The 14,741-nt window shown below is 27.9% G+C and overlaps 2 protein-coding genes across 2 annotated transcripts; both read left to right on the forward strand.

The window, feature by feature from the left end:
- Positions 1-4,047: 4,047 nt before the first annotated feature.
- Positions 4,048-5,857, forward strand: LOC107629569 (glucan endo-1,3-beta-glucosidase-like). Its single transcript, XM_016332384.3, has 2 exons — positions 4,048-4,206; positions 4,668-5,857. The coding sequence occupies exons 1-2, from the start codon at positions 4,149-4,151 to the stop codon at positions 5,597-5,599; spliced, it is 990 nt and encodes a 329-aa protein (XP_016187870.1). The 5' UTR covers positions 4,048-4,148; the 3' UTR covers positions 5,600-5,857.
- Positions 5,858-7,921: 2,064 nt separating this feature from the next.
- Positions 7,922-10,280, forward strand: LOC107629565 (glucan endo-1,3-beta-glucosidase-like). Its single transcript, XM_016332381.2, has 2 exons — positions 7,922-8,136; positions 9,216-10,280. Exons 1-2 carry the CDS (start codon positions 8,037-8,039, stop codon positions 10,148-10,150), a joined length of 1,035 nt encoding a protein of 344 aa, XP_016187867.1. The 5' UTR covers positions 7,922-8,036; the 3' UTR covers positions 10,151-10,280.
- Positions 10,281-14,741: the final 4,461 nt, after the last annotated feature.

Below are 14,741 nucleotides of genomic sequence, written 5' to 3' on the forward strand. Positions count from 1 at the left end.
CAAATTTAATTTTTTATCTCTTTAAACTAAATTAATAATTCTATTTGATATCTTTACACTAAAATACACTATGAGTAGGCTACTAATACTAAATGAAATAAAACATAATAGAATTATCAATTTAGTTTAAAGAGATAAAAAATTAAATTTGTTACTAGTCAAAAAAAATTTACTATATATCAAATAATGTGTTCATTAGTTATAATACTAATAGTATATCATAGGATTATTATTATTATTAATATATTAACTGAATTTTAATGTTTATTATTTATATATTTAAAAATTATATTTAAAAATTATTTATTTGGTTTCATAATAAATGATATTTTTAAATTTGAATAATTTATTAATTAGTTCGTACTTCTTTATTAAAAAAAATATTAATATAATGAATAAAAATATAATTAAAAATATTGTTTAAAGAATAATAAGGACAAATAAACCCCTAACCAATTTAAATTTCGAGACAATTAAGTTCCTGTCCATTTTTTAACCTGACACGTCAGCAATTTTAATCGAGTTTTCGCCGTGAAACTAACAGAATGACCGGGTTAGCAGACAGAGTATAGAATCAGGGACCATAATGAAACAAATTTTTGATTAAAAGTCGTCTTATCATTTTTGGAAATGGACAAAGATCGAATTGATACTTTACTCTTATAATTTATTGACATGTTCTAATTAAGACTTGAGTAGATTAAATATAGTGTGTATGTTATTTTTTGTTTAGGCACTCTTTCATTGGACTAGGTCAAATGACTCAAACTCTAACCTAAACTTGCTTGAATATTTTTTCTGATGATATTTTTTTTCTTAGGTCTAACTTAAGTCACTTTGAAACTAAACTAAAATTCACCAAAGAAATTCAGGCCTAAACTCGGATCTTTAGATTGAACCTGATCCTATACATTCTTATTTTTTATTAATATTAGTTAACAATATTTTATTTTTATACTATTAGAATCTTAGTCAAATATTATCCATAAATAATAAATTTTATTAGTGAGGTAACATTGTTCTATAAAAAAATTTTACTATTGAAAAATATAGTTATGTATTTTTAAATTATTAAATTACATTTGAATATATTTAGTGTGTTATGTATAAAATAATAAAAAAAAACATGATTTGACAAAGTGAATACACTGACATCTTAACTAAGTTTAAAATATTTTATATTATGTTAGTTAAATATGTTGGAATAAAATTTTCATTTTCATCCTCATCCTCGCAGTTCACATAATATCTTTAGGGAGTAAATAGTCAAATTAATCTCTCAAAGATCACGCGATATTTAATTTAGTATTCGAAAAATTTTTTTAGTCAAATTCATCCCCAAAAATTTTTAGTTTAGTCACGTTAGTCATTCCATCACTCTCTACGTTAACGACATTAACGGAAAGTGACGTGGCTCATTAAGAGACAGATCAACATCAAAATGCCGTCATTTTTAAAAGTGAGGGACAGTGATTTAAACTACATCGTTTTGATCTCTCACTTCCATTCACTCACAAGGAACAATAACACACAAGACGAAGAGTCTCCCTTTCCTCTCTTTTCCACGTCGCTATGGAGATGAAGAAGTCTTCATCCTTGTCGCTGATTGAAACATCCGGTACGGCGTCCCTATTTCTCTCACAAGACTCTCCCTCTCACTTTTCTTTTGACGTCGCTGAGCAGAAGACGAAGAAGCCTTCATCATCGTCGCCGATTTAAGTATTCGGCGCAGCGTGTTTGTGAGTTCGCCGTTGAGGAGTGACTTTGCAATGATTGAAGATGTGACTGACGGTCATTTTTGTCGTTGTTTAAGGTTTTATTTTGTTCTGGTTACTAAACTTGTTTTTAGGGTTGTGCCGTTGAGAAAATTTATTTCTTGTTAGTGTTTTTTGTTGGAATTGGAAATCAATTGTGGGGTTAGGATTTTACTCTTTTGTTGATTCATGAAAATTGATCAAGAGTTCTAGTTTTCTGAATATTAAAGGAGCACTAGTTATCAATTTTCCTTATCATTATTTATGTTTAGTGTTTGTTTTATTGTTTGGTTTTGGGGATCGTATTTTCTTTGTGGAATTCAATTTTGTGGAAGAAAAGTTTTATTTATTTATTTTTTCTGTTACTGAACTTTTTTTTAGGATTGTGCCATTGTTAAATTCTGTTTCTTGTTGGTGTTTCTTGGCTGAAATTGACAATTGTTTAGGGCTTAGGGTTTCGTTCTAGTTGCTTAAACATTTTTCAATAGCTAAAAGTTGACTAGTTCCACCACTGTGACTTCCATCTTCACGAGCCATCGGCAACCTCAAATTTTGCCATTTGAATCGCTGCAACTACACTGTATAGGAAGGGAATATATATGCAACATTTTGGGATTAGGGTTTGTCATTTAGGGACTAATTTGACCAAATTTTATAAAAATATTGTGTTGGCTGCTAATGAGGATGTAGAGAGATGTACTGACAGATAATTTCATGTGCCACATCACTTTTTATTAACGTAAAAAGTGACAGAAGGACTAACGTGACTAAACTAAAATCTTTTGGGAATGAATTTAACTAAAAAAATATTTCGGAGACCAAATTAAAAATTGCGTAATTTTTCAGAAACCAATTTAACTATTTACTCTAGGTAAATAGTTATTTTTTTAATTCGCAAAACTATTATTTATTATTTTTTAGTTGTTGTTCAGTGTATTTTTTTTTTTTCTGATATGCGATATTCAGCAAATCATTTGGGCCTCTATAACCAGCAAGTTGGTTAAGTCATTTGAATTTATCCAAATTAGGCTAAAGAGAAAAAGGCCATAATCTAAAGTGGTTTTTCTATATTCAGTTTTTAAAAATAAAATAATCCAATATGTTGGGTTTCGGTCTGCATCCCTAAGACAGGTTCTTAATCACTACACACACTGTTGATTATTTTTACTTACTTTTCTTTTAATTTTGTATTTCTCAAGATTTTATAATACTAGTTTACGTTGCTCATTATTATCGTTTTTATCCCTCTTTTAAATTAGAACAGAACAGTATTTGACAATGTACGGATGCATAGTATAAGTACAAGATAATGTATTTGACAGTATATGGATACCTAGTATAAGTACAAGATGCAGCCTAACCAACTTAGAATTTGTTGTCTCCCGAAAAAGAGAGGGAAAAAAAACTAACTTGTCTTTTGGGTTAAGTTATTTTAAATTGATAGAACTACTAGACTTATAATAAATGTGTGGAATTGTTCGTGTAGCTTGGGCTTGGAGGAAGAATTGGTGGTCTAATTAAGGTGCAAAGCATATCAAATTTTCAGTGTATTAAGATAAGATTGATAATAACCAATTTGGGTTGGTCGAGTGGTCTTATCCGCTTAAATAAGTGTCGGGGGTTCGAATCATGCCTTGTGCATGCAGCGATTTATTGGCCAGCAGCAGACCCTTAAATGGAGCTCAGATCCGCGACGGATTAGTACTTGACCTATCGGGTTGGGAGATACCGTGGACAACTAAAAAAAATAATAAGATTGATATTTTTAAATATTTTTTAGATTACTTTGTGTACATTTTGTATAATATATGCACTTTTAATTTTTGGTATTAAATATGATATAAAAAAATCTGGAAACATAAAATACTTTTTTATATATATACTGAAGAATTATGCATTTGATAATGTACTAACGAGTTATACAAATACAATTTCTCTCTATTTACTAACATTTATAATATTTTGAAAAGTAGTGGTGGATTGCGTTCTTTATACGTACACAATTTTACAAATAACACTTAAATCTAATTAGAGAGAAATAATGGGTACATATATAGCATGCATTAGAGCAAAAATATACGCCTAACTTTTCTTTGGGGTTACGTTATTTGATAGAATTAGACTAGTACAAAATGTGTGGCATTATTGTACACGTTACACGTAGCTAGGAGGGAGAATGGTGTGGAATTTTTCGTCAAACATAAAATCTAAATGGGGTTTGGACTTTGGAGTATTTGACGGGGCCAAAACCTTCTTTGTCATTGTAGGGTATTCCTGTCTCCTCAACATTATGTATCATTTTAATTTGTGTGTATATATATGGGGTCTAACTAAGGAGCTAAGGGTATGAATCCAGAGTATTAAAACTAAGATTTGCTTTATACTAACAACGCCATGATTGCCATATTGCTGCTTCTTGGAATATTATCATTCACTCAAGTAGAACTTACAGGTACATAGTACGGTTTATCTCTTTTACTTTAATTATTTAACGCAAGCTAGAGTAGTGTAATATGCTTATTAGACTTTCCTTTGAATATTTTTTAATTAAACTATGGTGGGTGAGAAACCAACACTTAACAAGACACTTGTTAATTAAGGACACTAAAGTTATTTATTTTTGATACTTTTTATACATTTAATATTTTAAAAGTTTATTGAAAAGTATAAAACTTTAATTTTCAATAAAAAATTATCTCTTTTTCTTCTTTGTTAACACATTTATAATGGTCTTTATTAAAACTTAATACATATTTTTATGTAAAATTGATAATTAAAAATCATTAAACGATAATTTAAACAAATTTATTAAATTATCTTATAATTTTTAAATATTAACTTTATATAAAAATAATTACACGTGAATTTTATGTCAGAATTAATTTTTACACTCTTATATGTATATGCATACAGGTGCTGTGGTAGGAGTGTGTTATGGAAGAAATGGGGACAACTTACCATCTCAGCAACAAGTGATAGACTTATACAAATCAAATGGAATCACAAGAATGCGCATATATGATCCAGACCAAGCAACACTCCAAGCCCTCAAAGGTTCAAACATAGAACTCATACTCGATGTTCCAAAAGACAAACTCCAATCCCTTACCGACGCCACAACCGCCGCTAATTGGGTCAACACCAATATCAAAGCCTATTCGCCAGATGTCAAATTTAAGTACATTGCCGTTGGTAACGAAGTGGAACCCAACGATGGTTATTCCAATTATGTTTTACAAGCAATGCAGAATATTCAAAACGCAATTAATTCGGCTAATTTACAAATTAAAGTCTCAACGGCAATTAAAACAGATTTAGTAGCTAGTCCTGCTTATCCACCAGATAGCGGCGTTTTCAGTGACGCCGCGATTAATTACATAAGGCCTATTATAAAGTTCCTAGTGAGTAACGGATCACCACTTCTTGCAAATGTGTACCCTTATTTTGCCTATAAAGATAACCCAAGTATTGGCTTAGACTATTCTTTGTTTACTAAACAAGACAAGAATGATGCTGGGTACACTAATTTGTTTGATGCCATATTGGATGCTCTTTATGCCGCTCTTGAGAAAGAAGGCGCCAACAATGTTAATGTTGTTGTGTCGGAAAGTGGCTGGCCTTCTGCCGGAGGGAACGTTGGAGCAACGGTTGAGAATGCTGGAACTTATTATAAAAATTTGATTAGTCATGTTAAGGGTGGCACTGTTAAGAGGCCCAATGGGCCCATTGAGACTTATCTGTTTGCTATGTTTGATGAAGATTTGAAGACGGGTGATGAAAGTGAGAAACATTTTGGTGTGTTTAATCCAGATCGGTCACCTAAGTACCAACTCAGTTTCAATTGAAAATGTGTTCTCTATTGTAATATGGTCATTAGCGATTAGTGATATTATTATTGTTTTGCATTTTGTCTTATTAAGGAATAAATTTTAATTAAGTACAAGAAAAATGATTCATGTAATAACTATTTTTCTTGTTATAATCATCTATCTCTGTATTAAGGGTGTTAGCACTTAGCACTGACACTCGTCTTTAGCTGAATGTATTGCCCACTACTTGATACTTTTTTCAAGTGATAATAAATATTTTGTTTCGCTTCTGCGGTATTTTTCAGCCCGATAGATTAAGATCTAATTTGTCGTGAATTTAAACTCTATTTAAAAATTTGTTATTAATAAATGAATAATTAATAATAAATAGTTAAATATATTCCTACTAACTTATTATCATTTTTCTTTTTTTTCCAAAAAATTGCTCTAAGAATTTGACTGAATATTTTATTTAATTTAATCTTGTGAAAATGTAATGATAAAGGAAACAACCATAATTTAAAAAAAATCATTCAAACCGTAAAAACGCGAAAAAAAATTGTATAATTCAATTTCAAATTGAATAAAATGATAAGAAAAAATTGAAATGAACCTATATCTTTTCTGGACATTAACAGGTCAGTATCTTGTATTAGTAATCCATCGTATATTTGTTTGTAATTAGAATTCAAACAAAGAACTTTCTAACTTAATCCGTTGAAAAAAAATGTATCTAACAGTAATAACAAATATAATTTTCACATTGAAGATTAGGACGGCTGCGCAAAAACAGAGTCACTTAATTAGGATTGAGGAATCAAAATTCAAAAGAAAGACCAACACCATGACTAATCACACTTGATTTCTCATGGATGAATAAAATGAAAACACATTGTAAGTAGCAATGAAATTTTAGAGAATGAAAAACAAACTTTTTTTGGGTTTTGTTGACAACTACTTTAAGGAATTTTTATTTTAAGATTCAAGATCAATTCTTATTTTTCAAAGCATTCAGTGCTATTATTTTTTAAAAAATAAAACATAAAAAGATTTCACGAGGTTAATTAGTAGAATTTTTTTTAGAATTTTATTAAAGAATACTCTAAAAGACATTTGTTAAGAATATTATAAATTAAAAAGTTTTCCAACAAAAAAGTTATATATTTTAAAATTTTAATAATTAAATGTATTGGATCCAAGCAGGTTGGTCGAAATGGCGAAGTACACCTAGTTTTATATGTAACAAAAAAGTACCTTTAAAACTTAAAAGTAAATTCTATCGCACTGCTATAAGACCGGCTATGCTTTATCGTACGAAGTGTTGGGTGGTCAAAAGGGAGCACGAACATAAGATAAGTGTGGTAGAGACGAAGATATTGAGATGGATGAGTGGTCATACGCGATTGGATAAAATAAGGAACGAAGATATAAGAGAGAAAGTTGAAGTAGCACCAATTGTGAAAAAGTTGGTAGAATTGCGTCTCAGGTGGTTTGAATATGTGAGAAGAAGACCGAACACCCAATCAAGAGGGTGGATGAAATGGAAGATGGACAATGGGTAAAAGGCAGGAAGACCTAGGAAAACTATCTATGAGGTGGTCGAACGAGATTTACATGTAAACAGTCTCTCTGTATACATAATATATATGACAGAACTCAATAACATCGTTTGATTCATGTAATCGACCCGGCTTTGTTGTTGTTATTTTTGAAATTTTACTCTACTAACAAATACCCTTCTTAAACTAGTAGAGCACTTAAGAAATTAATAACAGATAAATTTCAAAGATGGTTTAACTCAACTTCCACAACTCAAGATTTTGGTTTATTTATTTTCTTCAAAATAATATAAAGAAATATAGTAAATTGTTGCAAATATATTAATTAAAATATACATTCGATACAATTATATTAGGTGTATATAAAAAATTATTCGCCCATATAAAATATATATTCAAATAAAAATATTAGAATAAAGTCAATAAAATTTATTATTTTTTGTCAATATATAGTTAATTATTAATATTTAAAAATATAAACTAACATATATTGTTAAATTATTAAAATAAAAAAATTGGATTAACGATAAAAAATAATGGTAAAAAATAGTAATCTTCTGTATTTCCATAATTTTTTTTATTAGAGTTAGATACTGAATTCTCTTGCGGACTTTGGAATTTTTGGTGTAGTAAAAGTACAAAGGATTAGTTTCTGTGGATATATTATATAAATGTAAGAAGTTTCTATACGTATGACATTTGTTTGGTTGTTTTTCAATTAAATATGAATGCCTTGTTGTGTTTGTAATTATTAAAATATTCTCCATTTAAATATAAACAGAACAAATAGACTTCTACCAAATGTAAGAGAGAATTTTACACGTAGCTAGGTCGAAGATGAAGATTTGTGTGTATATATAAGGAGCAAAGGCAAATGGTTTGATCTTTCACTTAACTAATAACTAGAGATATATATGGATTTACTTCTTTCAAGAAGAGTTAACAGTGCCATGATGAATGCTATATTGTTCCTATTTGGAATAATTTTATCCTTCCCTCAACTACAATTTACAGGTGATCTCATCAATACTGCTGCTATATACATATATCTTTCTCTTCCTCTAATTTTTTTTTTTCAATTGTCTACGATATCCTCCAGTCCAATAAGTCAACTACTAATTTATTATAAACCGAAATTCCATTTAAAAGTCTGCTAATAGCTAATAAATTACTTTTCTTCCTCTAATTTAGTCCTAGTTTAGTGGTTTATATCCCAAAAAAAAAAATATTTACATTTATATGTTTAGATTTTCTTTTGAAAATTTTGTTATAGATAAAACTTTTCTCTCTTGTATACAAATCATAGTTAAAGTGTTTGAAATGAAAGTAATTATAGAAGTATAACTATATTAGGTATACAATAAAATCAATAATCAAAATCAGTTATCAATAAAAAAATATATATTATAATATAAAATATACATTAAAAATAAATTATATTATATGTATATTTATATATAAATATATAATTACTAGTTTAGTGACTGATTTTTTGTATATTAATAATATTTTTGCTAAAAATAACTCATAATTGATGTCTCACTTTATTTTTGGAAGTGACCTAATTTACAATTTGGTATTTGTTTATTTGGGGTGTATCTTGTTTTCTATTTATGAGTGAGTGTGATTGTTTAACTCTGTAAATATATAATTTAGAGTGAACTATCAATTTTTTTTGTGTACACTGATAAATCTATTTATAAAAAAATAAAATTAATATTATATCTATAAAAGATAAGTTTTGATGGACAAAACTATTCCAATACTAAAAAATTTTCTAAAATTTTTAAACTACTACTCCATTTAATTACTTAACCTAATTTCAAATTTCTAATTCCTATCTCTGCATATATACATGTATTATTTCATATATTTTTTACATATATTTTATATTTAATATATATTTTATATATAAGTAATTAATTTAATGATTGATTTTTTTTTATATATACACGTAACATGATTGACTATGCAGAATACAGAAATAACGCAACTTCTATTACCAATTTGACATACTTATCAGTTGTATCACTCACAACATGCTCACATAATAATCACATAATTTTTGCTTAATTATGATTTATAATATGCAGAAGCCCAAATAGGTGCATGCTATGGAAGAGATGGAAACAATCTACCACCTCAGCAACAAGTCATAAACTTATACAAATCAAAAGGAATCACAAGAATGCGAATATACGATCCAGATGAAGCAACACTACAAGCTCTCAAAGGTTCAAACATAGAATTAATACTTGGTGTCCCCAATGACAAGATTCAATCCCTCACAGATTCTAAAACCGCCACAAATTGGGTCAACACAAATGTTAAACCATATTCACCAAGTGTCAAATTTAGGTACATTACTGTTGGCAATGAAATTGAACCTAGTGACCCTTTATCAAAAAATGTTGTCACAGCAATGCAGAACATTCAGAAAGCAATTAATTCGGCGAATTTACAAAACCAAATCAAAGTGTCAACAGCAATAAAAACAGATCTAGTAACAAATCCTTACCCACCTAATAAAGGTGTTTTTAGTGATCCTGCATTACCATATATAAAGCCAATTGTGAATTTCTTAGTTCAAAATGGTGCACCACTTCTTGTAAATGTGTACCCTTATTTTTCCTATGTTGGTAACCAAAAAAGCATTAGTCTTGAATATGCACTGTTTACTCAAAAAGGGAAAAATGATGCTGGGTACCAGAATTTGTTTGATGCAATATTGGATTCTGTTTATGCTGCTCTTGAGAAAGTGAATGCACCCAATTTGAAGATTGTTGTGTCTGAGAGTGGTTGGCCATCACAAGGGGGTGTTGGAGCTAGTGATCAAAATGCAGGAACTTACTATAAGAATTTGATTAATCATGTTAAGGGTGGAACTATAAAGAGGCCTAAGGGACCAATAGAGACTTATTTGTTTGCTATGTTTGATGAAGATTTGAAGAAAGGTGCTGAAACTGAGAAACACTTTGGTCTCTTTAGACCAGACAAATCTCCTAAGTACCAAATCACTTTCAATTGAAAGTTGAAACTGTTGCATGCATGTGATTGTACTTTGAGTGCATTTGATTCTCTGTTTTTTGTAACTCTTATTTATTTAAAATTTTATATGTATACAAAAATAAGTTGCAAAATAAGGATATTTTTGCCCACTTGGCTTTACTCGAATGGTAGAAACTCAAGTGTAGTCAATTTCATATGAAGTTGATAATCGAAAACTGTTAAATAATTTAACTTATTTGACTAAATTTTCATTTAATAACTCTCAGTTATTAACTTCACGTGAAGTTGAGTGCAGTTGAATTTTCACTTTAATTATTATATTTTCTAAATACAAACACTTGGCCTCAATGTTATTTATTTATTTATTTATTTTTTCCCTGCTGAACGAAAGAATCTTTCATTGCCTTCACGTTTTTAACTAAAATGGGAATGAAAATGATGAAAAAAATTATTTTAGCAATAATTCATAGCATACGATAAAAGAAAGCCCGGAATTCCCTATACTTTTCTTACTGATAATTATCAACAAGAGCTTCCTAAAATCCTAATATAAATACACATTATTTTGCTGTCATAAGTAGCACACTTAGGCTCCGATTGGTTGATGTATAGGATGAGACATAGACAAAAAGACACAAACATTAAAGACATAGACATAAAATATTTGTGTCTATGTATTGTGTTTGGTAAAAATAATGAACAAGACACAAATATTTGAAAAAGACTGAATTATCCTTCATTTAACCACAATTTTATCAACACCACTGCACACCCATCACTTCTACATGTCATTATCATTAAATTTTTATTTCTTTTCGTATTTTTTTTCTTTTAATATCATCTCAAATTATCATTCAAATATTAAATATACAGTTTTTTTACAAAAAATAGAAAACCAAAACCTAAAATTTATCAAAGATTAATTAAAAATTTAAATAAATAAAAAATTAAATGTATAATTTTTTTTTGAAAAAAACGGGAGAACAAATTTAGTTGTAAAATAAAAAAAAGGAAGTAAAAAAAGAAATATTTGAAGAGATAAGAGGACAAATTTTAAAAATTTAAAAATTGAATAAGGGTAAAAGAGTAAAAAATTAGTGTCTCACAAGTTGTGTCTCAGTGTCTTATCAAATTGGAGGTACACAAATTTAGTGTCTCCGTGTCCATCTGTGTCCTCCCGTGTCCATCAAAAATCTGTCTCACTAAACCAAACAGCAGACATGTGTCACCGTGTCCATATCTAAATGAGACATGGACATCAACCAAACACTATCTTAAAGACAGAAACAGAGTCTCTATGGTTATCAGGTCATTTTGCATTGTAATTATTTAACTTGAATATGATTTGTGATATGTGAGAAACTTTTTTAGATATTTAAGTCCAATCTAAAATTTATGAACTAATAAGCCTGTTAACAAATAAAAAATTAAAATTGAATTAAAAATTTAAATGAATCTAAAAATTATTAATGAGGTGCAAATATTTTTTATATATTTATTAAAAAAATTTATAAACAGGTAATAAATAAAAAGTAATAAAGTATTTAGCCTTTTAACATGAGGTGTGGGCATGATAAAGTTGAAATGTATCCAAAGATGTGATATTAGGGCATGAAATTATTTTATCAAGACAGAATGGCCAAACCAAAGGCCCCTAATATTCTCAATACACATGTACAACTCTTCTTTTTTAACAGGGATACATATGTATTATTTTGTTTTTAAAAATATAGAAAATACTGACTCATTTTTAAACACTCTTTGTTAACTACACAATTATTGTTATGTGTTATATGAAAGGTTGGGATTTAATTATTCCGATGGTTTTATAGTTTCGTTAAATTTTTAGTTAGATCATTATATATTTTTTTAATTAATTTTTTATATTATTTTTAATTTTATAATTAAATTATTTTTATATAAAAAATATTAAAATTAATAGAATATTTTTTTTCAAAATCTATGCGATTAAATATCTAATTAGATTTATAATTATGAATACTTTTAATTTGTGAAAAAATATTCAATTAACTCTAACATTTTTTACATCAGAAAGAACTTAATTATAAAATTAAAAGCAATATTCTACCTTAAAGGATGAGACACTTGAATTAAGATCTGAAACTCAAAAAAGAAAAAAAATACCGGATTTGAGGGTTTGTTCTAGAATATTTCTATAAGGCCAATACTAAGAACCGGGTTCAAGAGTATAAAAGTTCGAAGAAATCGGTTTGATGATTAAGTATTATTTTGAATTTCAAAGCATATGTTATAAAGAGGACATTAACTCCTCATAACTCATTCTAATGTCTAATAACTCAAATTTATGAGATTAATTGTTACATTTTAACTATCATTCTACTATTAAAGGAGAATAATGTTACAACAATAACTATATATAGACCTAAGAGCATCATATCAAAGGAGACCACAATAAGGCATCAAACATCTTATGATGAGAGTAGTTCATGAAAAGAGAAACCCACATAAGAGAAGCTTATAACATCATAACCTCGTAATATATGCACTATTTCAAATACATGCACTAAGGTATGATTTTTAATTTAGTTTTTCTTGTGACCCATGCTAACTTGAGCGTCCGAGTTCTTGGAGGAACACTCCCCACCATCGAGACACATTAGAAACTCGAAATAGGAGGATGAACAAAAATTTGGAAGAGCAAAAACTCTCTACAACTTTATTAAGATAATTCCTAAATTTGGAAGAGCAAAAACTCTTTTCAACAGGATAATAGAAGAAAAAAAAGATATTACTGAGAATGAAAGAGCAATTAATATAAAAATGATATTTTGTTTTAGTATATATGATTTTTTTCATTGTGAATAAGTTATGAAAAAAAATAGATAAAATAAATTTGAAAAGATTAAAATTGTGTTTTTTTAATAAATTGAAAAAATATTCACGATCATATAATTGATAGTGGATATATAATTATTAGATAATAAAATACAGAAAAATATTAATAAAAATATTAGATTTGATACTAACATAAAAAAAATAAACAATGAATAAAAATATGAAATATAAAATAAAAATATTTAAGATCAAGAAAAAAATAAGGAAAAATTTTTGGTAAACAACTATTCAAACGTTAATATGACGATAAATTAAGTTAAACGACATATATTTAAATTAATTAAATTAAATAATTGACACCATAAATTAATTATAACTGAATCAAATCAAATAAATAATTGATTATAATACTTTTAAAAATTATTAATCAAAATATATAAGATAAAAATTTAAAGCAAATTAAAATAAAATCAATTTATTTATTATAGTTAAATAAAATCATTAATATAATTAATTATTTATAATTAATATATTTATATAAAACATTAAGTAATTTAATATTTATTTCAATCAAATAAAATAAATAAAAAATATCTTTAAAAATATGTGACGTCAGTTATGCTATTAATTAAAAAATTTGATTTTAATAATAGATAATAGATATTGCAATACATTTTAATAAAATATTTTTAATCTAAGTAAATGAATTAAAAGTAAACATTTAGTTAGAAACAAGAGAAGCACTACATTCTGCATCTTACTATTTTTTCTTAAGGTTGTGCTAAATAATCAATACAATAAAGGGTGGAAATACTATTGTCATTATTGTGGTTGAAAGGAGAGTGACGGGGGCGGCTAACATATTAAGGGTTGAACTTTGAACACGAGTATGGCCAAATGTAGGGGTGTGCATGGCCGGGTGAAATCGGGTTTGATGTGATTCAGACTCGCTCCAAAATATATATCGGACCTATTTATTAGACCCGAATCCAACCTTAGATCCGATGAAATCTATACACTTTTGGGTCACGATTATACCGGGTAAAAATCGGGTGAAAACCGAGCCGTTAACACTACATTATCTTGATACCTTCTTATAAGCTAGCATGTAAAAATATCCAAATTTCCAAGACTCCGACCATTATTTGACATGGTAAAATTCACTTAGAAAAATATAACAAGAACCAACTCTTTTCTAAAATTAAAGCATAACGATAATCAATACTAATATTGTCTAATAACACCAAATATTTAAATCAATATAAGTAACACAATATTATACATTAGTCTAAAATCTTATGCATTTTAAACATAAAACATTAACTTATAGTCTTATAATAACTAATAACACAAAATATTAAGACTTACAATACTTAAATTCCACATAAGAATAGCCATCATCCATCACTAATAACACAAAATATTAATTGTGTATGATGACCGAGCCGACTTCAGGTGGCCCGAGACATGACCTGGACCGACCTGAAATAATGACCGAGTCTATTTTTGAGACCCTTACCTAACCCTAAACCCAGTAAAATCACACCAAAATAGCCTCTAAAGTGTTCGGAATCGGACCGGATCTTCGGATCGGACAGGGCCATGCACACCCCTAGCCAAACAATAGCTATGGTGAGGACATATATGTATTGGTAATTTATATATAATATATTATAAAATACATATAATATATAAAACACTAAATATATTGTCATTAATTTTTAGTATGGATAAAACATATATTTTTATATTATTGGTATACTAAAATTAGTTATTAATATAAATTATATATT

Source organism: Arachis ipaensis, chromosome B3 (assembly GCF_059453495.1).
Source record: "Arachis ipaensis isolate K30076 ecotype BB chromosome B3, ASM5945349v1, whole genome shotgun sequence".
In the NCBI taxonomy this organism is placed as follows: Eukaryota; Viridiplantae; Streptophyta; class Magnoliopsida; order Fabales; family Fabaceae; genus Arachis; species Arachis ipaensis.

Coding starts and splice junctions, on each gene's coding strand:
- LOC107629569 (XM_016332384.3), top strand. CDS start 4,149: ATGATTGCCATATTGCTGCTTCTTGGAATATTATCATTCACTCAAGTA. Junction 4,207..4,667: donor CACTCAAGTAGAACTTACAG/GTACATAGTACG, acceptor ATATGCATACAG/GTGCTGTGGTAGGAGTGTGT.
- LOC107629565 (XM_016332381.2), top strand. CDS start 8,037: ATGGATTTACTTCTTTCAAGAAGAGTTAACAGTGCCATGATGAATGCT. Junction 8,137..9,215: donor CCCTCAACTACAATTTACAG/GTGATCTCATCA, acceptor TATAATATGCAG/AAGCCCAAATAGGTGCATGC.